The sequence below is a fragment of the Colletes latitarsis genome, chromosome 9, assembly GCF_051014445.1.
Source record: "Colletes latitarsis isolate SP2378_abdomen chromosome 9, iyColLati1, whole genome shotgun sequence".
Lineage (NCBI taxonomy): Eukaryota > Metazoa > Arthropoda > Insecta > Hymenoptera > Colletidae > Colletes > Colletes latitarsis.
This window is the reverse complement of record NC_135142.1, coordinates 20,073,313-20,100,065: the sequence shown is the minus strand read 5'-3', so window position 1 is coordinate 20,100,065 and position 26,753 is coordinate 20,073,313. Positions and strand designations below refer to the sequence as shown.

At 34.0% G+C, this 26,753-nt stretch overlaps 1 protein-coding gene across 1 annotated transcript; it reads right to left on the bottom strand.

Annotated features, from left to right (window-relative positions):
• Window positions 1-104: 104 nt before the first annotated feature.
• On the bottom strand, window positions 105-26,388 carry LOC143345930 (cadherin-23-like). Its single transcript, XM_076773554.1, has 25 exons — window positions 26,067-26,388; window positions 16,046-16,328; window positions 12,727-12,878; window positions 10,672-11,052; window positions 10,211-10,340; window positions 9,535-9,902; window positions 9,166-9,304; window positions 8,753-9,008; window positions 8,391-8,665; window positions 7,826-8,151; window positions 6,374-6,685; window positions 5,897-6,170; window positions 5,182-5,482; window positions 4,762-4,957; window positions 4,252-4,409; window positions 3,723-3,904; window positions 3,384-3,607; window positions 3,107-3,295; window positions 2,679-2,972; window positions 2,288-2,530; window positions 1,840-2,025; window positions 1,620-1,756; window positions 1,122-1,513; window positions 618-882; window positions 105-538 (listed from the first exon to the last, which is right to left on the bottom strand). Exons 2-25 carry the CDS (start codon window positions 16,260-16,262, stop codon window positions 415-417), a joined length of 5,721 nt encoding a protein of 1,906 aa, XP_076629669.1. The 5' UTR covers window positions 16,263-16,328; window positions 26,067-26,388; the 3' UTR covers window positions 105-414.
• Between the last annotated feature and the right edge of the window lie 365 nt (window positions 26,389-26,753).

Genomic DNA, 26,753 nt, shown 5'->3' with positions numbered 1-26,753 from the left:
GAAAAGAATTCTGAACATTATCGAATTATTGTTTATTTCTCAGAAAAATATACAAAGGTGTACAAAACATTCTAACACAGGGATTAGTGTGCAGAGATCATCAATATGCAATTGTTTGATACATCGACCGTAGTCAATTTTTTACGCATCTAAAAACAAGATTCGTTGGAATAATCATTTGGCTTTATTTCATATTCGATGTAGAGCATGAGTTATAGATAATAAAATTCTGATATTATATAATATTTAATGATATTTAAATTTATTATAAAATAAATATTAAATATTTCTATCGTTTGTACGATGTGTGACTATTTACACGATCACTTCTAAATTTACAGTTCTCTTACGAGTGTACGGATATTAGCACTTAAAGAAATGTATTTGTTGGAAGTGTTGCCCATCCTTTCTGGATTACAGTTCTGTCGTTTCGATTTTCTTGCCTAAAGGATTGACAATCGTGTTGTGTGTTCGATGTAGCGACGAGTTTCGATGGAAGTTGTTTGGAATGTTTGCAATGTTCGCGAGGCTTTCTAGGCTGAAATAATATTTTTTGTTATTCATCATAGAACACTTTTAAGATTCGTCAAATCATTTGTGAAGGAAAACGTGTTTACCTTGAAATAGATGAGACTCTTGGCTCGATATAATATGGTTTATCTTCGTGTCTTTGGTTTGTGTTTACTTCGTTCATCAATTCTTCGTTGTTCAGTGCATTCTCATCAAGAGAATCCCTCTCGGACGTGTGACTCACGGATTCGTCGCTTTTGAACCACTCATTCTCGTAAGCATGCATCCATATTGGATTAGAACCTTCCACGCTATGTTTATTCGTGTTAGGAACGCGTCCTGGTCCTCTGATAAATTCTGCATCCGAAGTACCTTGAAAGAAAAACGGTATTCACCGATTATAAATTCGAATAATTGCGTGTTCTATTTCATCGTTCGAAATTTGTTCATCTTTTGGTACAATTTACAGTTTTAATTGTCATTTTAAGCACAGTTTTGTCTCACAATCTTGCGTTAATAGACGAATTTGAATTCATCACGAACAAAATCTATTTGGAAGCGATAGGTTTTATTCTGTTACCAAAATTTTGAACAGTATGCTTAACACTTACCGAAAGGAGAAGCGTTCGCTGCTTTCAATTGCCTTCGAAACGAGGCCCTCTGCGAAAGGCACAATGCTATGCACAAAATTAGCAAAGCTCCAAGAAACAGGGTCAAAGTCAGTAGCCAAAAAGTCGTCCCTGCTTGCTCGTACTGAACAATTGGCTGATACTGCGCCGCTTGCGTGTCGAGAACGTTGAATTCCTTGAACAAACTATCGAGCTTCTCAATATTTCTGTCGACTAATTCGAGAACCTCGGACACTTCGAGGATGGAGTTGTCACGGCGATTTACTAGATGCAAGTACAAGTCCGTTTTTGTCCGATCGACCGAACCGTCGTGATTCTCGTGGATTTTATATTCGTCGATATTGACTATCGCGCCGGTCACGTTGCCCAGTGTCCTGAAAGTTCGAATTATTAATTGTGAGCAAATAATGATAATAATTAATTATGCGTTCCCATTTAAATTCAGTTGACAATTTTATAAATTTAATTTTTCATATTTACTCTCTGAACGTTTCTATTCGATTCCGAATTTCCGGTGGATGCTGTCGCAGCACGAAACGAACTCTTTGGTCCTCTCGTAACAAATATATAAATACTCTTGCTGAATCTTGCAAACCGTGCGTATCGTTGGCTATTACCTGTTTGAATTGATTAAATTTATCTTTTGGCTATATATTATTAAATAATATTAGTGTATTTTATTAAAATCGATTCAACGTACCATAAAATCAAAGTATCCTTTCATTCCTCTTTGGGGATCAAAATTTAAACTCACTACTCCAGTGAGTTTATTAACGAGAAAAGGTTGTAATTGAATATCGTCCAGCCCCTCAGTTAAAGTCATGTGCATTTTGCCAATTTGGTAATAATTAATTACTGCATTCTCGCCTGCATCTAGATCGATCGCCTAAAACAGTCATACGAATTTTATTATTTGATACAGCTGATATAAATTATTTTCAAAATATATATTGTATTCAAATTATTTATACCAGTCAATTATAAATAAAATTCGAAGTATATATTGATAGCAAATTACATTTCTAGTCACTTTTATTATATTTAAAATCTTATTGAAATGTTATTGATGTCAAGAGTGTTAACAATTTAGTTACTAGTGCTTGATATTCATTCTTTTTAGAAATAACTTTGTAAAAATAATGTTTTACCTGTACTTGCATAAACTGCGTGCCAAAGTCAGCTTCTGTGGTAACGCCTCCCGTGAATATTTTACTAACAAACTTCGGTGGATTATCGTTCACATCGATTACGTCTATAATGACTTTTAAAGTAGTATCGTCGGTAGTTTCGTCGTAAAAACTCTCGTTCGCTGGAATTGTACTGCAGTCTTCCGTCGCTTTTATAATTAACAAGTGCTGCTGCTGTTGTTCTCTATCCAACAATTTGGCGGTCTGAAAATATTTACCAAAATAAAATATAGATTCCAGTGATCCTAGCTTTAAATAAATTTTAAACATTAAAATGTATATATTTATCATTAAATTCTTCAGAGTAAGTACTTCTCTACGTATCGTTTTTTTTATATTTATTAAAACTCACGCTCAATTCGTGTTTGAAAATATCGAGGGCGAATAAACCATCTTCGTTTCCGTTGACTATAAAGTAACAGACTTGTGCAGGGGGATCGTCGAGATCGTCGACTTCGTCTCTATCCACAGTCTGCGGAAGTACAACCATTTCCGATCCGGGAAGTTGTTCTTCCGTGAAGTTAGTATTGAAAATATCCACCAAAAATTGTGGCTCGTAGTCGTTGATGTTTCGAACGTAAATTATTAGATCTAGATCCGAACTTAGAGGGGTCGGAGTACCTAGATCGTATGCTTCCACTCTGATCTGCGTACGAATTATAGTTTCGTTGAGTGTATGTTGTTTTATGGGAGAAATGTTAGATAGAAAAGATTTTTAGGCACAAAGAGATATTAGTTCAATACTTCTATTCACATTTTATTCTTGTGCGTTTAAAGTACCTCGTATAATTTTTGAATTTCCCTATCCAGTGGAAGTTTCAATGAAATAATTCCGGTTCTATCGTCGATGTGAAAAGTTCTCCAATGGCCAGCCAAATCTTGTTTCAGGCGGTAATGAACATCACCGTTAGGACCAGTGTCAGCATCATGGGCTTCAATTTGAATAATTTGCGTTCCAACTGTTACGTTCTGTAAATTATTTCATTTGTAATAATACGAATACAGATTGTAGTTTACTTATTTCTGGCTAATTTAGGCATAAATGGTCAATAATCACCTCTGGTACTCGGATCGTTGTGTTATGTTGCGGACTAATAAACATTGGTGGATTATCGTTGTAATCTGTGACGCAGACATTTAGAATTGACGTGTCTTTGTTAGCGGGACTACCAAGATCTCGTACTTCCAAATGCAATGAATAATTTCCGAATTTCCCTCGAAGCGAATGAGCCGCTTTTAGATTCGCGGTCCAATAATCCTTCTGCTCTAAGATGAATAAACCTAGAGCATAAATAAATTTATATTATTCATTTGCAGTTTCTGTAGATACGAAGCTTCGCGATAGTTAATGTATAAGGTAATGTAGCTGCTGTTGTACAAAATTGTTTGCACAAACCTAGTTCGTTTCCAGAAAGGATTCTAATTTTCACGCGACCATTGGGAGTCGTTGGATCGTCGACGTCTTTCGCTTTAATTACAAAAATTAAGTCTTTGACGTCATGGAACTCCGATATAGTGATGCATGTTGCAGGTATGTCCATTTTCGGTGGATTGTCATTAACATCTGTTACTGTGACTCTTTAAAAATGTGATTTTTACTTTTTGTTCAATTCATTTCTTAATGTATTTAACACTAAAAAATGACATTTCAATATTCTAAATTAGAAATTGTAGAATTAGAATACTAATGTACAATAAAATGCATCGTTGCACTTATGAAAACACTGAACAGGATAAATTTGTTTATATCATACGACTCTTTCCTTTGTCATTTTTTTTATCTTCAAACAAAACAGGAATCGTTTTAAAATTGGCATCGTAGTTGATCAAGCTATTTTGGTTTAATTCGTAGTATAGAAATTATGACAATTTATCTTTCCAGAGTAATATTTTCTGTCTCAAATCATACAAACAATTTAACTTACTGGATTTGTTTGAAGGCGTTTCTCGATTCTCCAGCTGTGTAACCGAATTGATAGTTATCCCACGCCTCTATGACTAGAATATAATTTTGTTTAGTTTCCCAATCGATAGAATCAGCTACAGTTAGAGCACCACATTCAGGATGAATAGCGAAAGTTCCCTGTACCAAAAAACGATTTCTCACTTTATTTAATAATTTATTTAATCCTGTGTGGACACACTTTTTATAAGCAAGGTTGATTTTAAATAAAAATTAATTTTCTGCACTCTTTTGTTTACGTTTGCATACATAAAAAATAATAAACAATTTGACCAATATTATCATTGTAGTACATTCTTAAGATGTCAGAGATAATGCCTGAATTTTTTCAGAATTTTTAAAACATTTTAATTGGTTAAAAAACAAAGGTGTCTCCGCAAGATTAAATTGTTACTGTTTACGTTAGTTTTTAGAATTTATTAGAATTTCAGTGGAAAAAAGTTTAATGATAAATAATAATTCTATTTCTTACTTGAGACGACATTCTATCCAGTAAATACGTGATTTTTCCATAGTCACCACTATCAGGATCTTTAGCTTGAATAACAGCAATCTCTGTGCCAATCTTAGCATTTTCCATGACAGTTAAATTAGTAATATCAGTCACAAAATATGGATTGTTGTCATTTTCATCCAATACTTGAACATATACGTCTGAGAGACTTGATCTGTAAATGGAATTTGTTCATAATAACAGAAATGTTGCTTTAGATTTTCCTTTTCTGTACCGATTATATTTTTTCTGATAAATTTAAATAGTAGTTGCGTGATATGCGGTATATTTTAATAAATTGATGTAAAATTTAAGAATATTGCTGTAATTTTAAACTGTGTTTTCATGGATGTACGTTTTAACAAATCGAAAGACTGGCTATTAAAAAATTGATTTTACCTTGGCGGTATTCCTGAATCAGTGGCTCTGACGGTTAGATTAAGCCAGGAATATTGCTCCCGATCAATTTTATTTGCGACAACCATTTCCCCAGTTTCAGAATCAAGATGTACTAAATCTGCCAATTCCTTTGGACTCTCTAAAGAATACGTAATGCTACGATTTTTATCGGCGTCATCAGCCACAATGTTGGCAATATTAACACCATTTTTGCTGTTCTCCGTCACCGACCGTCTGTAAAATGGCCTTCGGAATCTCGGATTGTTATCATTTTCATCCTCGATTATGATGTTCAGCGTAGCTAAAATTTATATCAAAATCATTTTATTGTACATTTATTCTATTGTAATTATTTTTTTATTTTATTTTATTTAAGGACGTATTAACAGCTAAAGTCGTGGTCATCGATAACTTATACATTCTTATTTTAGATCATGTTATATACCTTAAAATTCTTTAAGTTTCATTATTTTTTCAATTGAGTTCATTACCTCGCTTATATCATTTTTAATTCTGTGTTTTGCATAAATTATGAATGAAAATGTAATATATGAAGGGGAATAGGTTTCAAATCTTGATGAGTCGTATTATAAAGAGGGACATAATGACGTTGCACTATCATTGGATCAAATAGTCATAAAGTAGATAGTATCATGAAATATTAAACAGAAAACAAAAAAATAATTATTTTCTATCGAAAACATTTCTTACTAACCGAATGCAGTTTGTACACCTTTAATGGCTGCTAAATCTTCGACGACAAGACCCAATCGTATCGTTTCCACTCTTTCTCTGTCAATCAGTTTGACTACTCGTAGCAAGCCATCGAGTGCGTTTAATTCTAACGCTGACAAATAATCGTATTCTTGAATTTTAATTAACGTTCCTTCTTCGTTCCTTGCCTCGGATGAGTTTGGATCGATGCGATATCGCAGAATCGGTGCTATGTCTGGATCATTGGCAATAACACGGTGCACATACGCTCCAACCTGATAAATAAATGATTATTTATTCAAATACGAAGATCAAATAAGCAAAACAAAGAAGAGTTAAACACAGTAGTCAACAGAAACATTATGCTCTTAACAGATTATTACACGATTATAATTGCTTGTACGTTATTTAGATTTCATATTTATGTTAGATTGGAGTATTATAGCACATAAAGTGCACAATTAGCGTGCATACATACCTGAGTGTTTTCACGAATAGTAACTGTACCGGGTTCAATGAAAATCGGTGGTTTATTGTTAACGTCTACAATAGTGATATTGACAAGAACTTCAGCTGTTCTTTGAATTTCTGTTCCACTGTCTATCGCGAGAACATTCAAACTGTATCTCGTAGTTTTCGGCGAGGTGAGGTCCGGATCTAAATTAGAGCCAGGAGCGACCCTAATCACGCCTGTCTCCGGGCTAATGACGAACTTGTCGCCTGCACCACTTTGAATTCTGTAAACTAATTTGTTGTTTGGTGATGATAGATCTTTGTCCCAAGCTTTAACCTGCAACAAGGATCTTCTGTTACTCTACTAATTATTAAAATGATGTTGGATGATTTTAACTGACATGGGTGGTTGTTTTCGTTGTTTCGAAGGCTAAAATGTTTCTCCCATTTGTAAAACGAATTTTTTTACTAGAAGAGTGGGATTTCATTGAAAAAAAATAAGGAAGAAATTAAATGATAGAAATATATCAATCTAATGTCTTCCTTAAAACGTTGTACGTTTCAACAAATGCATTTTTTGATATAACAAAGAATACAAGGTACTAATAAATTTAATAAAATAAAAATACGTACAAAACATAATATTAAATACAATATTAAAGATTTAACATTTAATATATGTAGGTTTGACGTATAATTTGGAGACTATTTATGACCTATGTTCATATAACATTTTTAAGTTGTTTTGAATATATACATATATTCGCTTTGTGAATTATCGTTTTACATTTATGGATCATCTTGTACAGTCTTGCCTCTATAATTGTCTTGGTTTTTTGTCTCGTTAGCTGTCGTAGAGTTATGATCACTTCCTGGAACTCCGCGTTACCTACGACCCATAATCTATGCCCGGCAGAACAAGTATAGTGACTCTCGAAAACACAGCGGGTAGCCAAGATGATAAGCCATAAATTATTATTTAAGAACCACGCCTATGGAAATTTTACATAGATGCTCGTAAAAAAGGACAACAAAGACATTATACAAGCCCACCTTTTTTTTTATAGAAAGATATCTGCTCTTTAATGTTAGAATAAATTTTATAAACAAAATTCATTACTGTTCTTTTAGACTTTACATACATTTAACACAATAATATTCAGTTCTATTCGATAACAAAAATGATATGTTATATTTTTCTATCGCTACGTGCACACTTTATTAAATATTTTATGCAGCAAAAGTGGTGTAATTACACTTGTAACAAAAATTGTAAAATCTAATCAAATCCTATGAATTTTTGAAGTGTATATACGATCGAAACGATTTTAGCTACGATGGTTGAGAGTAGACATACGACCGGAACGATAAAAGCATTTTACTGGCTGACAGCAGGCATACGACCTCAAAGGATTAATGATAGCAATATTTTACTACACCAGTTGCGCATAAAATTATAATTTTCTTCTAATATTACCTGAACTATGCTGGTACCACCAGCCAAGTCTTCAGGAATGCTTCTTTTGTATAATGTTCTCTCGAAGGCAGGCGCGTTATCGTTAATATCCTTTAAATAAATTATTAATGGTGCGTTGGAGCTCAAACTCGGTGTGCCCGCGTCTCTAGCTCGTACTGTCAGTCTTAGCGGACGTACGGATGTCTCTTTGTGTCCTTGACTTATAGGCAATGCTTCATAATCCAAAGGTGTCGTTGGAATGATTATACCTCGCTTTGGATCGATGCTAAAGTTCCGTGAAAATTCACCAGCAACTATAGCATAGATCACTTCGCTGTTCTTAGTACCTAGAAAAAGTTCAGTAAAATTAATCTTCATACTTTCTCGACCGTTTTAGAACACTCATATTTCATTCTTGATAAAAGTAGTTGTTGTGATAAATTTAAAACTTATTTAATAACGAACTGTAACGAGAAAACACAATGTACCGATAGTTTACCAGCCACTTTTCTTAGAATCAAGATGACTAATACAGAAATATATTTTTATAATTACAATTTAGTAAATAATCGAGTGGAATACAAACCATTTAAATCGATGTCGAAGGCTTCGACGATCAATGGCGATTCAAAATGATCTTCGTTTTCCAAAAGCACAGCCTCGTATTTGTTTTGCAGAAACACAGGGGCGTTATCGTTGACGTCATTAATATTCACAATTAATTGGACCGTGTTTTGATTACCTTTGCCCAGATCGTCTCTTGCCTCGATAGTTAAGTAATGTCGAGCCACTAATTCTCGATCAAAACTCGAACCCGCTATTTTAACTGTGATCACACCAGTCAAAGGATCCATTGATAGTCTACAATTAAAAAAACTTAGTGTTTCTGTTTCGAATAAAATTTGCACTATTCTCAAATCATGTAGTATTTCCAATTCGTTAGCTTACGCATGGGCAATACTGCCTCCCAAATACGTGTATCTGATTCCACGAGTTCCAAAATTGCCACTATCCTCGTCCAATGCTTGAACCCACGCCACTGTGGTTCCTGCAGCGCAATTTTCTGGAATCGATACCTCGTACGAGTTTTCGGTGAATTCCGGATAATTGTCATTTTGATCTTTTATGAATACAGTCACTGGAACCATGCTGTATTTTGGTGCCACTGACACTACTTCCTTGGCGATTAACGTAAAATTTATCTCTGAAAATATAAAATTAAAATTAAAATCATATGTATAGTTTGAAATGATTTTGCAAAGAAAAGTCAGATGTCGGTGATGATTGAATCATGATTAAAGAAAAAGTGTTATTTTACTCTTAACTAGTCTTTATTTGGCGTTGCTTAAAGATTTCAATACCTCTTTTCGTTTCAAAATCCAATTTGCTAGAATTCTTGACGCGTATCAGAAAAGGAGCTTCGTTGATTCCTCTAAATGGCGTCACGTCGAACATTCCGTCGTCACCTTCGATGAATATTCTAAAAGTACCATTTGATCCCTGAAAAATTGTTCCTCGTACAAAAAACTGCACTTGTTTAAACCACAATTCTAATACTAAGCAGAAATATAAAGCGTCCAGTTTCATTGGATTATTCTAAATTAATAATTCGTGTAATGGCAATAATTATATTATCACATTGACGGATATTGATGGAACTTTGTGCTCCATAAATGTTTCTTACAAGTTTTACAAACGTCCCGTGAAATTCTTTAACGTTCGTTTCTCACCAAGTCGTGATCGTAAACTTCCGGTATCGCATCTCCGATGAAATTAACCGGTGTATTGTGCGGTGCATTTTCATTTATCTCAGCACGGTATCGCGTACTTCGGAACTTCGGAGTCTCATCGTTAACGTCCGTAAGAATGATAGTAACTTCGGTGGAGACCGACGGCGCAGGTATTATTTTCGACACTTCCTTCACGGTGATTTCCAAGACAAAGGCGCCTTCCGCATTTTCTTCCGCTTCTCTATCAAGTTGCGCCCTGGTGAACACCAGACCGGAAGTCGCGTCTATATCGAATAAGTATCTCGGCCCTCGGGTGATGCTGTAAGTCACTTTATTGTTTACTCCCTTGTCGCCGTCTACTGCTCGTACTGCAAAACGTTTGAAAATTTAATTTATTTTTAACGATTTTATTCGTCGAGCTAAAATAAAAGTTTTCAATGAAAAAAGTAGAAACTGTATATTTAAGCCATGAAAATAATTAAAAATAGAGTTTAAACGGTCGAAAACTATTATTTTATTAGCAATTGAGTATTGACACTTAGGCCATAAACACAGTCTATGGAAATTGCAAATAAAACGGTGACAATGATGAATGGGGAACGCAATATTTCACTACACTATGGTATTCCAGGGTTAAATGACATGTGTAGTTTTCAGTAGTAGTGATTAGGCGGACCTTGTAGAACGGACGTGCCTATCCGGGCATTTTCACTGATCCTGGCAACAGGCGTCATGGTTATGAATTCAGGCGGTTGATCCTCGACGTCTTGAACCTTAACGAGTATCGCGGTTGTTCCTGTATTTACCTGAAATAATTACGAGCAGATTTGGAGATAAATTGACAGACATTTCCTCAGATTTTTATCCCCAAATAGTCTGTAATTCATTTTAATTATCCTCGTTAAAAAATTAATTCTCAAACACTTGAATGTGATGCTAATTTATTCCGAACGCGTTTATCGTACTCAGACGCACGTGTATCGTACCGGTACAAGGTTCTTTTCTATCACAAACGTAACTTTTGTATGGGGGTTCTATCTTGAATAGAATGTAAACAGTACCCTTATATTCAAAGCGGGAAATTTTAATAGATAATTCTTTAAAGAATTAAACAACTCTGGAATGCTAGAGACAAACCTTTTCGTTTATTGCTCGATCGATCGCTAAAATTCTCAACTGGTACAAATATTTCCTTTCATAATCCAAACGACCGACCAGACGGATGACACCTTTTCCATTGACAGTCGCGATGCTGAACACGTCATTATCCCCGTCCAGTTCCTGCAGGTAATAAACTACCTGTCCGTGTACTCCCAAATCCGCATCGTTTGCCTCGACCGTCGTCAAAATACCTGGCCCAGAATCTTCTCGTATCGTCAAAGACGTTGGATGCGATCGAAAGATTGGCACATTGTCGTTAACGTCTTCTACCAGTAGCAATAAACTTTGCGTGAGGAAATTTCCCTCGCCGAGCCTTCCATCCGTCAAAGTCAATACCAACGCGTATTCGTCCCTGGCCTGAGGAAATCGAATCGATTAATTCGTAAATACTTTTTCTATCGACGACAAATTTATTCCCCATTCGGTTATTATGTTAGTAATCATTACAGAAGTCTGGTACTACTGTGACCAAAAGTGATCTTTAAGATCTTGTCACTTTGTTCAAAATAATCTTGGTGTTCCCTTTTTGTATTACAGTATTATATACGTGTTACTGAAAAGGAGTAAGTAGCACAAATAAACGAGTGGCCACTATTTTTTTCATTGATTATTGCAATAATCGAGATTCTACTGTACTAACTGTTCGCAGATTTTAATATCAAAATTGATTTGACATACGAATCTTTGTTATTTTAAGAGTTTGTACACAATCAGGAGTTAAAGCCAGAGGGTAATTTCTGATAAATTAAAATTGTACTACATTCTGTGATCGAAAGAAGACGAACCGTACCACCTGTCGATTAATGAAACTTTATAAGCAAAGTAAATCAATGTTTAAAAAAAATGAGTTAAGATGATCGTACGATTAGAAAATCTAGGTTGCGTGCATGGAACTATCGTCGCTCAGGAAATCGTATCGTCGTCTCGATTTTATAAAACCATCCCAATAATCTTTGTCACGATACACGAAGCATCAAACTAGTAATTTTGAGGCACGGTGTATCCTTTAACAGGAAATTAACTTCGATGCTAACGGTCACGTAAAGGAGACGATGATGACAAAATAATGACTTCTACGAATAAATCCATCCCAGATCACTATTTGCATGCTTCTCTTGCTCGGTTACACGTCCCTGAGTTTCTCTTTAATACGTTCGACACTGTTGTTATCATGATCGAACGCTCTTTGCGTAGAAGATTTTTCGAGAATCGATGATCACTCGTGCGAGATGTAAAAGAAACACAATACCGGAGAAATAAACCGTAGAAATTATTTTCTTCTCCCGGGTCTCGTGTAAAACAAGTCAAGGTAAAAGCTGCTTTCTGGCTTTTCTTACGATTTAATGAAATGCACCGCCAACCACTTTTTCTGTTTAAGGCATATCATCGATTGTCTTAACTTGCTTTTAATTATAATTACTATTGCACAAAGGAATGCAGCATTGTTTGAAGAAACAATGGCACGTTCTTTTCTACGCACGAGCGTTTCTTCAGAAACGTGATTATTCTGGAATTAAAAGAAACACGATGGATATGGAAATTAACAATTAACGTGTACCTAAGCATTATGGTATGTTGTAACCGAATACATTTAGAACAATACTAATGGCGCTGATTCAAATGTTAGCTATTAATGAAAACATTATCTACGGAGTCTATCTGTATGTTAAATTGTCGAACTTCGTGACCTATTTTCTCAAGCAATTTGATTTTATTCTTTTGGTTGTGATTAAAATTGTATAGAATCATACTTTCGTTAAAGGACAAATAAGTATATTATTCCGTTTAAAAAGTATCGGTGACGTTTGAGCATCCTTGAAACTTTCACTTAGGACGGAAGGAACACAGAAGAACGTTTCGAGTGCCTTTCCCTGTTCAAAATACGCAAGTTTTTCTCTTGTTGTCAAATTATAGAGTAAGGAAACGAAACATTCAGAGTACTATTTGAAGCAATTTCGCGAGATTGGTATCGCGGGCGGTCAAGCGGGACCATCGCGACGAAACAGATCATCCATCTTTAGGAGGACTTACCTCTCTGTCCAGCAATTTGTTCAGGTAAATATTGGCCTCGTTTGAGCTGAATTTCTCGACCCGAATCACGTCACTGCCAGGTTGATCTCTAACACCGAACGTCAGGCTGTCACCGTCAGGATCGACGCCACGAAGCCTGTAAATTAAACTGCCTGCAACAGAAACCAGTCGGCACGAATGGCAACGCGATGCGTCAGCGAATAAAGGGCGTAATTAATTTAAATGCGCAGAAGCGTTGATTAGACTGTGTACAGGTATGGAAACTAGAGGTACGTTCACGTGTACGTGAAGGATGAAACGCCTTAAGGGCTTTTTAGGTCAATACTTGGATCACTGGGAATTTTTTTACCTCAAACTGCTAAACATACAAAGCTAAACTTTTGTCACAGTTATTTGTTTTTTCTTTCATAGGACGAACATGAACTTTTCAAGTTCTTTTCTTATCTATTATTAATAATATAGCGAGTTAAATGTTGTCATGATTGACTGAAACTTAGAATTAAACTGTATAAGAGAAAATCATGAAATCTTGCTTGTTAAAGTATGAAATTCACGCTTCGATTGTCGAAACACCCTTAAAATTAATATAAAATTGAATAGAAACGGCTGGTTAGAACGTCAAAAGAACCAATGCTTGAATAAGTAACATTTTATGCTTAGCTTCTTTAATATTCTAGAGAGAAATTAAGATTAGTCCTGGGTTAAGAGAAACGTAGGTAAAGTTGAGTTTTACCCTTCTAAGAGAAAGTCACAAGCTCCGCCATCAATCAAGACTTTGTCTTCTTCGGGTAGTACCTTGATTGGTACCTAAGCTGATAACTTTCTCTTAGAAGGATAAGAATCATTTTGACCCAGTGTACCGTAATTAAGAAGAGTATGGACGTGATCTAGTCTTTTTTTGCTTATTCGTAGACCTTCTACAAATGTTATACCAATTTTCTAATCTGATACAACTTAGATTTCTACTTGGAACTGATCTTCCTTGCACCCTGCAATATCAGTCTGTCTCATATTTTAAACAGCCTAAAATTAAACTTGTTCAAACAAGGAACTTTTGACAAACGTCATTTAACAACAAAAGAATTTAAACGTTTTGTGATTTCTTGAGTTCCTCGACTCAAGATGTTTAGGGACGCTTTGAATCCCATTCATAAATGCAGGATCTTACACGAAGACCATTGTTTTCCATAGAACAAGGAAGTGCCAAGGAATTTTACAACGTTTGATAACATTCCTCGCTGAACTTTTGTTAACGTCTTAACTCCAAATTCCCAAGAATAAATTTCAGCTATTTCTTCGTACAATACTCCCACTAGATCATTGTGGAGGTAGAGTTACGACCACGTTACAACCTGGGAATTATCTTTCTTTTAATAAATTGCTAGTGTATCTCCTAATCGCCAATTCTTAAATCCTGACGAACAGTGGTTGCAATGGTATATCGTGAAATATTTCTTTCTTACTGATCGTAGATGATTTCTCGATAATATTCGTTCTTTGGAATTTTAACAATAACGTTCGCGAATTGTTAAGGAATATTTGTATTTATTAAATGGAAGATCTCACGGAGAATAATGGATTTTCGTTCTGCAAACTAATATAATATTTGCTTCATACTGACAGAATTACCAAATTTTTGCATTTAAGTTAACGAACAGCAGAATGTTATTCTAACATTGTAATGTTATGAATTTTATTCATAAAATTTATGAAGAGACTATGTACTCTCAGCATAGCTTAGAAGTAGTTGCAATTAACAATTAAAAAGTTCGTGCCTACCGCAAATTAATTGAAGTTTATAATTAAAAGAACTTGTTGAAATGCACGTAAGGAGAAAATTTGTCTTTTTCTCTTTTATTTCAGACTTGATCTTTTATACAAATGCGTTGAATAATTTGAACGTTTCATCTAGTAATTTCCTTAGCGTATCTTTAATTCGAAATACATAATTAATTCGTAAACTAATTATATTATATCGATCCAGGTCAGATCTAGAAAATAATACCAACGCAACATTTATGAACGTTCCAATTCTAAATTATCTCACGTTGTTAATTTTATACTTGTTGCGTGTGTTCGTTGCAACATTTGTTCCTCAACTAACCGAGAACGATAAATATCGTGCACCGCTTCTCTAACGTTTCTCGAAGTATGATATATCAAATTTAGTAACAAATTTACGGCTTCCGATTGCAACTAAATGTACATTATTACTCCAATCTTTTTGTTAGTCTGTATGGTTTACAATCTGCACAAAATATTAAGCAATGGGTTTTAGAGAAGTAACAGTTACATTTTATTAATAAATTTAAGTCACATTTACAAATTATGAATTACGTTCAATTAGTATCTATGAGAAATAAGTTCTTGAAAAAATAGAACTTGTTCAAGATGTTCACATTGTGTAAAATAACGATAAAGATCGTCAAAATATATGTACATGTTATAAGGAAAGAATCAATTAAATGTAATTCATATCTTGTAACTTATGATTATTAATAAACTGTAATTCACACTTTTAGAAACTGTATTCTTTAACATTTTCGCGTAGATTGTTGGATATGTGTAACGAAAAAGAGAATGTCGGACAAAAAGTTACGTGTTGTTCGTACGAGATTTGAAATAATGATTCCATTTGAGATTGGAATTTATATTAACACTTCGTGGTTGCATTGTTTTTGAGTTAAATGGATCGCTCACATCACTCGATAATACATTTTGTAGTTCGAAAAATAAAAAATCGGGGAACAAAAGCGTGGTACATTCTAAAAGAAAACTAATAATTATTTTTCAGCATCGAAAATCAATCATTATTGTACCGAGTGTAATATACGTTTGTGTTTGGAAAGTTGTTTCGAATTATCTCGGAAGAAAGCATACTAAATTTAATTTTATGTAATATTTGGCGAATGTAAAATCTCAAAATGGTGAGAAAGTGCTTAAAATAACTTCATATATATTCATTAATAATTTCACTCGTGTATAAGTTTTTCCTTTGCGTTGAAAATCTGCTTTCTTGACCGGCTTTTAGAGAAAATGAATACCATTTGAACCTAATATTTTGCTGATTTGTTAACAAAGATATCAGTATTGTATTAGAGCCAGTTGGATTAGTTAGGTTAACTGTATGATAAATTAACATTTTTCATTCAATGAATTTTTTTACTGTTCAATTAATCGGCGATAGAAAAAGCATTCTTGTTGAAATAATTTTGTAATTTATTTTTTTAATAATGATACTTGTAGACAAACGTAAAAATTGAGTAAACGAGTAACAAAAGCCACAAAATTTATGTACTTTTGTATGTTTTATTCTTACCGACTGGTGTCTCAGGGCCTTCCTTCAATCTGAGAATAATTTCCGTTTGGCCGTCGATGAGAAAACGTGGTGGATTGTTTCTGGCCGAGCAGCTTGTCAGAAGGCAGATGAATACGAATGCGAGCCATTCAGACTTAAATCTGCGCCTCTTATAAGATCGTAACAGCCACGAAGACGTGATGATTGGTTTCGTGGAGGTCATCTTGGTGACAAGCATCCCTTAATTGACATGATTATTACTATCCCCCACCGAATGGTTGTTTACGATTGGGCGTCTTTGATCCTGGAATGAGAAAGATCGATTAATTGCATACTGTATTCCAAATCCAAAATCATTCTACTTAGTCGAACATAGTTTCTCTTTATACAGAAATAAATCTCTAAATAGGTACAATACTTGTGGACTAAAAAAAAACCCGTTATGTACGCTCTATTAAATACGTTATAAATTGAAGTCATGTCCATGTGACGAAGAAAATTAAAGAAAATTGGTTAAAGTTAAGAACTCTCACGTGTATTCAATTAGAAAGTTCTTATTCATTAATAATTATAGTAATCTTCGAGTAATATTAATGAGAATCAACGCCATTTCATAGTGAATAAGACAAGTATTATAATCTTTGTATTAGAAACATTATAATTTGATTATTAATTAATTTAATGGAATTTGATTACTGGCAACAAAAGTTTTAAAATAATTAACAAAAAATTTGTTTAACAAAAAGAATATTATTTAAGATAAATTCCTTACAATCCATGACAAAATTAAAATATTAAAACTTAATATCAGTCTCAAAGTTAAATGTTTCTTTAAATAATCATTATGATTATCATATTTCGAGGAGGAAATAATTGATATTTTAAATATGGATACAAAACTAATTCTTCTACGATCAATCTGTCGAAGGGTTTCAAGTTCCAGAAGCACGAAAATGAATCGAATATTTTTTCACGGAGATTTTCATAAGTAAGAGGATTCAAATGAATTATTATGTCTTGCTATGCGGCACTTTCGCACATGTGTCACTTTCACGCTCGTAATAATTCGCTGACGTGTGATTTTTCTCGTCGAGATCGTCTTTGAAGCATTGTAACGAGACCTCGGTCGGGAAGCCCAAAGATAATTAGTCCAACCGTGCAACATTAGAGCCACGTCTTCTCGGAACGCCGTAATTGGCAGCGAGGAGAAAACACGGGGGGAAGATCGGGAACCCAGCCAAAGCGCATTGCACCCCACTGTAAAGGTAACTCGGGCAGAAGGAAAGTACGAATAAACCGGTTACGGAAAGAAAAAGGTTATGGATTTTCTCGCGGCACGCGACCGGATTTCTCCAGAATAGAGAAAATTCGTCCGTGGATCACTAGGGTTTTCTACAGTTACCTTCGTGCGATGTAAAGCGTTTTAATTAGCGCTCGCGCTATTAACTTTCCCTTCTACTTCACGGAATCACTGTCACGTAATAGTATTCGATTTACATTTTTCACTGGGTTATACGTACACATATTATTCCTATTGATAGCTTCTATTATGGTTTGAAACAATCGCTTCTTCTACGAAAGACTATACGATATTCGTTAATTGGCTTCTTGGTTACAATTTTTTTTTAAATATTTTCTCTTGCTATATTTTGAGCGAAAGTATGCAGAGTGAGACAAATATTAAACACCATTTGGCTTTCAATTTTTTTTAAAGTCTGCAAATGAAACGTTCACTATTTTTAGGCTCAATGGACTTTATAAAATTTACATTTCATGGTTCCTGGTTTTCTGATGGGCTGGGAGAAATATATGTAATTTATGTATGAATAAGTTATTCAATTGAAACGAATGTAATTACAATTTCGTATAACAGCTTGTCGAATATGAAATTAATTTGACTTTTATTGAGTTTTGACACAGACGAATTTAAAGAAAGTAAATTTAATATTTAATTTTAATCCAGTATCAAATTTAATACTTTGTAGTGTTAATCAAGTAGAAACCTTTTCTCATGCAGATTGGGCTCATTTAAATATTAAAAATATATATTCCGTCAATTATTCTTGATAATGGTAGCCTATTATCGATAGCATACTAATGGGCCAATAATGACTTTCGCATCCCGTTAGCACCTCGCTTGGTTTCCTTTTAGTCTAATGGTTTTTTTACTTATGAATCGTCTGTTCAATTACGTTAACGTATAATTAATACTAACACTCTGTGTGAAGTTCATTCAGCTGTAGTAATAAAATACAATTTGTCTCTTAATTGGCAATATTTCATGTAACGCCAACGTATATCAGTTAATATTTCTTAATTTTTATCTTAATTAAAGTCAGTAAATGAGAAATTCACAGGCTTTCAAACTGTTAACATCTAATAGTTGGAGTATAATACATTTAAAAAATATGGGAATAACGTTAGTATATAATTACAATAATTAAAATTCAGAATTAGAACCAAAATGATTATTGTTCCATTTTAAGTAGTTTAATAATAAAATATCAGATTTATAAAATTTTTGTAATAGAACAATATTCAAAATTGAGTGCTGGTAATAATTGTGACGTTTTTCTGTTTGCTCTGTAGCTATTATAATAATTGTGACAATTTAAAGAAAACTCCTGAAACTGTAAAAATCTTTTCCCTCAATTTTTAAATAATTTGTGAATGAATACAATGTTATTGTTTCCTTAATATCTTTATATCTCGTAGTAGAAATAAATGTTTGACATTAGAAAGTGCTTTAGTTAGGTACAGATTACAGAGCAATTTTCAAAGTAATTTGCTTCACGATTGGTTCAAAACAAACGTACATTTGCATCGCAGTTGTAGCCGTTTCGACAAAAACAGTCAGAAAAAGTTAAACGAATTTGGGTAACGAATTTAAAGAATTCTAATCGAGCGAAGCGTCGACGAACGAAGTCGAAGTGAAAGAAGAATTTCCAGAGAAAATCGTACCTAATGAAAATTCAACGAACACGCAGTCAATGATTCGTGTTATTACGGCTTCTCAGACGACGAGAATTCGTTTTATTTTTCACGCTTGTATTACGGTTATGTGGTATAATACCGACATCGTGGGAAACCAACTATGACTTCCGGCGAGCTTTCACTTTGGTTAATTGTCCTTATGGTCGCCCGTAGCGCTTGACAATCTTGACATTGAACGAGGAGCACGTCGTGGCAGAGAGAAAGCACCTCGACATCTGTTCCTCAATTGTCAAATTAAACGTAACAGTTACGGAGATAATTGTCACGGGTCAACTTTGCTGCTTAAAGAAATTTATTCTCATTTTACGAACAAATTGTTGATTATTGGTATTTTCAAACATAGCGTGTTTAGATCTAACGATAATGACTTGTTTATAGTGAAAATATCTCGTCAATTTTCTCTGCAGATAGAATACGTAATGTATTACAGCGATCTTTTCTGAGAGTAATATTTATTACAACATACCGTGACATTAATTCCTAAAAATGAATTATAAATGGTTAATAATGTGGTATTTAAATTTATATAAATCTGTTGTATAAATTTGAAAATGAGAATTATATGTGCCTTATTTAAGGGGAATAACTATAAATATCTGAAAAGGTTCGATTGGACTAAAACAGATTTCTTCTCCAAAGACTATGACATAACGTTACTAGCGATTATTTTACTTGCAGTCTCGACGAAATTACTTTCATTTGTGATGCAAAAGATTATATAGAAGAGCTTGGGAAACAGAGTTACTACTATTGTTTCATTTGTAATGTAAGTAAAAGCGAAACTTGTGTTCAGAACTTTCTGATATACTATAACGTAAATTTAGATCCACCATAAAAGCTGTATTGAAGTTTCGCACGGTTGAAATTCTTTAAACAGTCATTTTGCAACGAATGCAATTACAGATTATTGTTTCGTTTTTTGCGTTTACGAAGATCATCTCAACGATTGTTGATGTTTTCTGCGATCGGGAACGATCAACCGCAGACAGCTCTACTTCACATCATGCATTGCTATGTTTATTGGACCAGGAATGAAACTGATTTCTTTGAAATTGCAATCTGAATAATCGAGAATGAAGAAACACGGTGCCTGGCAATTTATGGAAACGAGTTAAAAATATACGCAGAGTCGAAGATTTATACAATTGCTAACGAAACGACTATCTGGGGAAAGGAAGGCGCATGCAAAAGTAATTTCATTGTACATTTTCGATTTATTTTCTCTGGGATAATCAGTTCCGTTCGAGTTGTAACGCGTAATTTATAACATCCTGTGTAATTGATTGGTTTGTTATCCGAGTAATTAGTAGCGCTACAGGCTATTGAAGTATCTTCAAATAACAGTTTTAAATTCTTCGAATTACGAAAAGCATTATTCATTTTTCTGATAATAGTACCTGCCCGTAGGAAACTGCACCGACATCATTAAAGCCTTGTTCGCCGGCTTCTTCTCGGTGGTTATTCATTCTCGCTCTTTGTAGACAAGAGCATCCGGCCGTGGTCAGTGGTCTGCAAGGCCGATGCCCGGAAACCAGATAGTTAAGCGAGATTACAAAACATCATTAATTCAATCTTCAAGAGCATCTAGATTACGGAAGAAGTCGTGACCGAGATGACCAGCTCTTTTTTCAAATTACGGTTCACAGTCGACCACCTTTCTTGTTGCAAATGCTATCGCGCGATAATTACGTCTAAGGGAGCGTAGACAGAGAACACTAAACACCAACGATATCGACGCGTACCGATTCATTCGATCGAACAGTTGAATTTTTATTGTTGGTTTAATTCGTTCATGATTCGCTATTTTAAATCTATATTATCTTCTGTCTGTGATAGAGTTATTTGTTTCATGATTGTGCATCTAAAATAGTAGTATAAACGTCATTTTAGAAATACTAACGCTTCATTTCTTAGATTATAAAAATATTAAGACTCGAATTAAAAAGAGAATTAAAGTTACAGTACAACTTTCCCAGGGGAGATCTTTCTATGAGTAAAAATAAACTGCTATAGTTGTCAAACGTTCACTGTTCGTATAAATCTCGCTTTCTGTAGTACCTAATTTAAATTCTGTGTCAAGGTTACCGTAGGCTTAATTCTACATGGCAAAAAGTCGTTGCAAGCAAGCGTGTGGCAACAACGAAGTGTCACCAAACTATGCAACAAACGATTAAGGTAATAGTAGGTTTGAATGCACGTGTGGAGATGTTTCTTTCGGATACTACGACACTTTGGAAACACTTGGAGTTGTATGCCCAGTGGTGTTCTTCTTGCCAACAGAGTGTGTCGGCCACGCTCTTGACTTTTAAGTCTGTTAAAGAGGAGACCATTCTGAAGGTTCGCTGTTTTCAGATGGCCCCAAAAGGGTAACGTAACAACTGGGGCGAGAGTACGCCCATTATATTGTACAGTTACTTTTTTTCATTAAAACTCTTTCACAGAAAAATCGTGTACGTACAATGTAGCTTTCTGATTTCTCTTGAGGAAGAAAAGGATAATATCGAAATCGATAGAAATTTATCCCCACCTAAGTTTCCACGTAGATTCTTTACATTGTTTATTATTCGAGTACGATCGAGAACCGAACGATGGAGCCGTCCGTTAAGAATCGCGCTTTAGTTTACCGAACTGATAAATCGATATGAAGTTTTAAGAACCGACCTAATTCCACTGACGCTTCTCAGTAGAAACATAAGAAATATATACATATATCGATGAAAAGTAATTTTTCAGCGCATTCGTATCCGGTTTGGCTAGTTCTTCTTCAAACTTCTGCAAATTCAATGTCAAGGATTCGTTGTACTACGAACAAACTTTGATCCGACGGGAAATTAAGTCTTCGATTCGAAGATGTATTTTATCACAAGAGTTTACCGAAACTATTACGAAAGTTTAATTAGATTATCTACGACGAAAGGAAAAAGAGATCAGGAATTTTCGTTTTATTTTCCGTCCAAATACTTTCGTAATTATAGTACACCTGTGTTGTTAGCCGGAGAAGGCAAGGATATCCTTTGTTACGTTTCACATGGGTAGAACAGAGGAAGTTTTTATGCATGGTGGTCCGACGAAAATAGACAGTAAGGTCGTGTTTCGAACGGGGATACTCTGAGGTGCGTGACGTCACTTCCTACACCTGCCATGCATGCTTCCGAATGATAACACCGCACGGGGTATTGACACACCCCATGCCACCGTCTGCTATCCTGCCCACCCCATACTGAAAATCGTTGCGTGACGGACTCCTTCCACGTCGTCCCTGGCATACACGCACGGCCGTTCGCCTAACGCGATGCACATGCATCAACGATAACTTGCCATTTACGATGATAATTATTTGTGCTCGTGCCAACTGACTTCAGAAATTTCCATTTTCATGCCGCTGTACAGTTAAGGATATCGTTTTTCTTCGCGTCGGAATCTTCATTAGATCAGAATCTTCGCTTATTCCGCCACCTCGATTATTCTCTTACCGTTTAAAAGTTTCAAATCGGTTACAAGATTCGCGATTTATTAATCGAGTGTCAGAAAACAGAGACCTCGTCGGAGACCATTGCTTCTAACAAGTAAATAAGAAATTAAGAAAGGAATGGCTAATGTGTACTTTTATATGGAATTTTGAAAGTATACACAAGCTTGTAACAAATTATATAAATTATTAGAAGCGGTAGATTGTTATTTAATACTGACTAGTAACAGTCATTAGAAATCTATTTTTTCAAAGATTAAAGTTTCGTCCTTGCGGAACAAACGATCTCAAACTTTTGCACTACAATGTATTTATGTACATGTATTGTTGCGTTTGCTCGTAATGGTTGCTCGCTTGAAGTACGAGGTGTAACTTGGAAAATTTATACACAATATGCGGATTCTTGAAGTTCAAGTTCCGGGTATAAATATTTAAAATAATGAATAATTCAGATTAATTCCTTTCTTTTCTTGGAGAAGTAATCTAGAAGAATCATCCCTATTGTACATCAACGTCAAATATATTATTCCAAAATAACTTGTATTTCAATTAGATATTATGAAGAAGATAGTCATTTAGGGTTTAAGCAAGAGAATAATCATTTTTATCATATTTTCATAATCTTTTCACTCCTTACAAGTAGTCATTCATTACGAGTGAATTTCACTATAGGATAATACTTTCGCATAAATAGTATCTTGATGAAAACATTGATTGAAGTTAAAATTGTTAAACTTATTTTTTTTTTAATGTAAAAGAATTATTTTAAATTGGAAGTGTGATATAATTAACGTATGGAACGACGTCGAGGGAAAGTAAATCGCACTAAAACACATTCATCCATAAATGTTTCGTGATCCATTGAATAAAAGTATAGGATACATAAACATTCAGTATTTTTCAATTACCATTTAAATTTTGGAAATACACATAAGTGAATGCAAAATTTCTTGGAGTTCCTTTTACATGTATCTTTAAAAATTATGCTGTTTTTATTATTTGACAAAACTGTTTATTTCTATATTGTATCGTGTAATAACATAAACAGAATTTTTCCAAAGTATTTAGAAACGCGAGTTACACTGAGTAAACGAGAATGTTGGGCGATTTTCAGTGTGAGCGACTGCATAATCCATTCACCCATGCTCTCAAAGTATCAATTGCATGATCTCCATAGCACCGATCGTCTTACACACTTCTAGAAGACCCGCGGCACTTTACTTACTGCGAAATGTGCATACGCTTGCATGCAGATACACATTTCATATTGTATTACATAAATTTATAAATGATTTGCCTGATAAATTAATTTTATATACTTGCAAGTAATAAATAAATTCAATATTTTATCTCTATTAAAATCAAACAGAAATTGACATTTAATTCAAAACAACTTACATACTTTTTAAAATTTATCATACATGTCGATTACGACGATACACATTAGTAAACATCATTGTTTTCAATCTAAAATTAGTGCTAAGATAAAACTGGAGTAATTGTATAATTCTGTGAAACGAGGTGCTCTTTGTGAGAACGAATTCTCGTACGAAACAAAACTCTAGCAAAAATAATTCTATAGCGCTCTCACAATTTTTTTATCGCGAATGAAAAAGAGAAATGTGATTTCGTAATGTTATTGTGTTATGTGGCACAGGCGAAAAATGATTACAATGACATCCTTACACAGCATTCGAGATTGCGTCACGATTATTAGCAGTTAATTATTAAAGAAATTGAGGACACTGGTAATCGCAATCAGTGTCTGCAGTATCGACACATCCATTATGTATTGCAATTTTTATTTTACGGTGATCGGAAGAATTTTTCTTATGCATTCCACGCAACATATTCTACTGTACATGGTTATTTCCCTGATCGATACAATTAAATTTTGCTCAAATATTATTCAAAGATATTTATGAGTATCGTTATAGATTTAACAACTGCAATTGTAATATAGAATGATCCTATTTAACAGTATTGAATTTATAATTTGCATTAAAAATGATTTTATTTTCTATGTGTTAAAAAATGTTCCACATTTACTTTATTTTATTCCACAATTTCACTCACTAAATAAAAGCAATAGAAAAATGTATAATTTTATTTGGTAACTATCAGTTCATGATTTTTAATAGCTTCATTATCTTTAATAAATATACTTATAAGTATTTTAAATTCATTTTCATTTTCTAATACAAATTTTTTCATATTTTTTAATTAGTCCATATTTAAATTATATATGAGATAATATTATTTTTATACGTATAGAGGATATTCTTTTCTATCAGTTAGCATTTTGTTTACTTTTGTTTTTTCTATATTAGTTCAGTTTTCACCACGAATGACGATGTATTTCAAAATTGGAGTTTATTATAGGCGTGTATTATATTGTAAGAAGAATTTAAAAGATATTCTTTTATGAGGACAGATGGTATCCTAATAAAGAAACTAATAAAAAGTTTGTAGATCGTTGGAGAAGCTACTCATCGAGGCGTATCTAGCAACCCTTTTCTCAGGACGAATAACATTAATTTTAAATAGAACGATCTTTATATTATGCTTCGAAAATTCACAACTTTCAGATATTACCGTTAACTGAATTTTTAAACCTGTTTTCTTATGTTTTATCAAATGTGCATTTATTAATCAAGTGCAGGAAGCAATTGTATCTAAGATAAAGGTTGTTGAATCACTATTTTGTTAGGAATTTTTATGTTTTTATAAAGGAATGGGTTTTTTTAATTCTTATTAAATACAATACATATCAGATTAATTGGACATTACTTATGAGGTTTTGCAATATACGGTAGTTAATGTAATATGTTAATTAATAATGGATTTTGCTCGTTCCGCTATAGCAACGAGACGCAAGTTTTTGAATTTTGTTCACTTTTTGCAAAACGAAATTATCTATCTTCTATACTGTATCAAATTTTGCCAAATGTCGATAATTAATAGAAAATCTAACAATGTTTCCTTAGAATTTTTTATTTTTATTTCTTTTGTCATTCGTTTAGTAGACCGGTTCCATAAGGACCAGTTTAGAGGAAGTCTACCATAATAGTCAAAACGTGACTAGGGGATTATAAAACGTGTTTTTCCATAGAAAGAATTTCGTAACTCTTCCAGAAATTTCTTACTATGATACTCTTGATTACATATTAGAAAGTAAAAAATCTTCAAACGTAATTTCTCCAGTGTTTATTATTCATTAAAATTTCTTTTATAATTTAACTTTCATACTATAAACTTCATACCTTTCGATTCGAACGTCGAAAGCAGTACTACAATAAACTATCACGCAACTTTTCGTGGAAATGTATCTATCAGAAGCTTCCAAGCTCGCTGTCAAACGATATTCGAGCACTAATTCGACGCGACGAGTTCGAATTGCATTTGAATAAGTTCGCGAAATTTCACGCTGACAGGATTCGTAGAAACACATTCCACGCGATGGACGTGTTGTTAGTTGCTGTCAGAATTCCAAAGCGCTGTCTAAGTTTCTAAAAATTACAGACGAGTTCCGGAAACTTTTGCAAAATGAACTTTGATTAACGATCTATCCATACTCACTTCTTCCATGAAGATTCTTCAATTCTTCATATTATTTTATTTTTCGTAATTTTTATCTCCCACTAATGCATATTGATTTCTCATTTTTTACCGCACTTTTCAACGTCTTAATTCAATCTGTTCTTTTATAGTTAAGTATTTAATATCACCGTGCAATAGATTATTCTTCGTATACTTCCACCGACAACACGTCACTCGGTCCAAATGTCACGATTCGTTTCACTCCCACTAATATGGCGAAAACGCATTTACCGAATATTTAAATTACTCGGTAGAGATTTATCAAAGACAATTTGCCAAGTATCATAAGACACACGTGAGACGCGAGATTTTATTCGAACATACTCGTTCCGTGGCTCCGCGCGGACTGTCAGCACGTTACTGATAAACTGCAGAGCACACGAGCATGTTCACCTACCCAGGTGAGCTCTCGGCGTTACACGGAATATTCGTTCGCGGCAATAAACTTCATTTTACCCACGCTAGTCGATCACCCACTTCACTTTGTTTACGGGTACCGCGAATTTCGAGCTGATCCGAGGTGCAATTAAAACTCTAAGACCTCTTTCAAGCGATATTTATATTTGAAAGAATTAATAATCGATTCTAAATTACGGTAAGCCAAAATTTGCTTCGTTTTTCTTTCAGCATAATTAGTATTTGGGAATTCAGATATCAAAGTTTCTT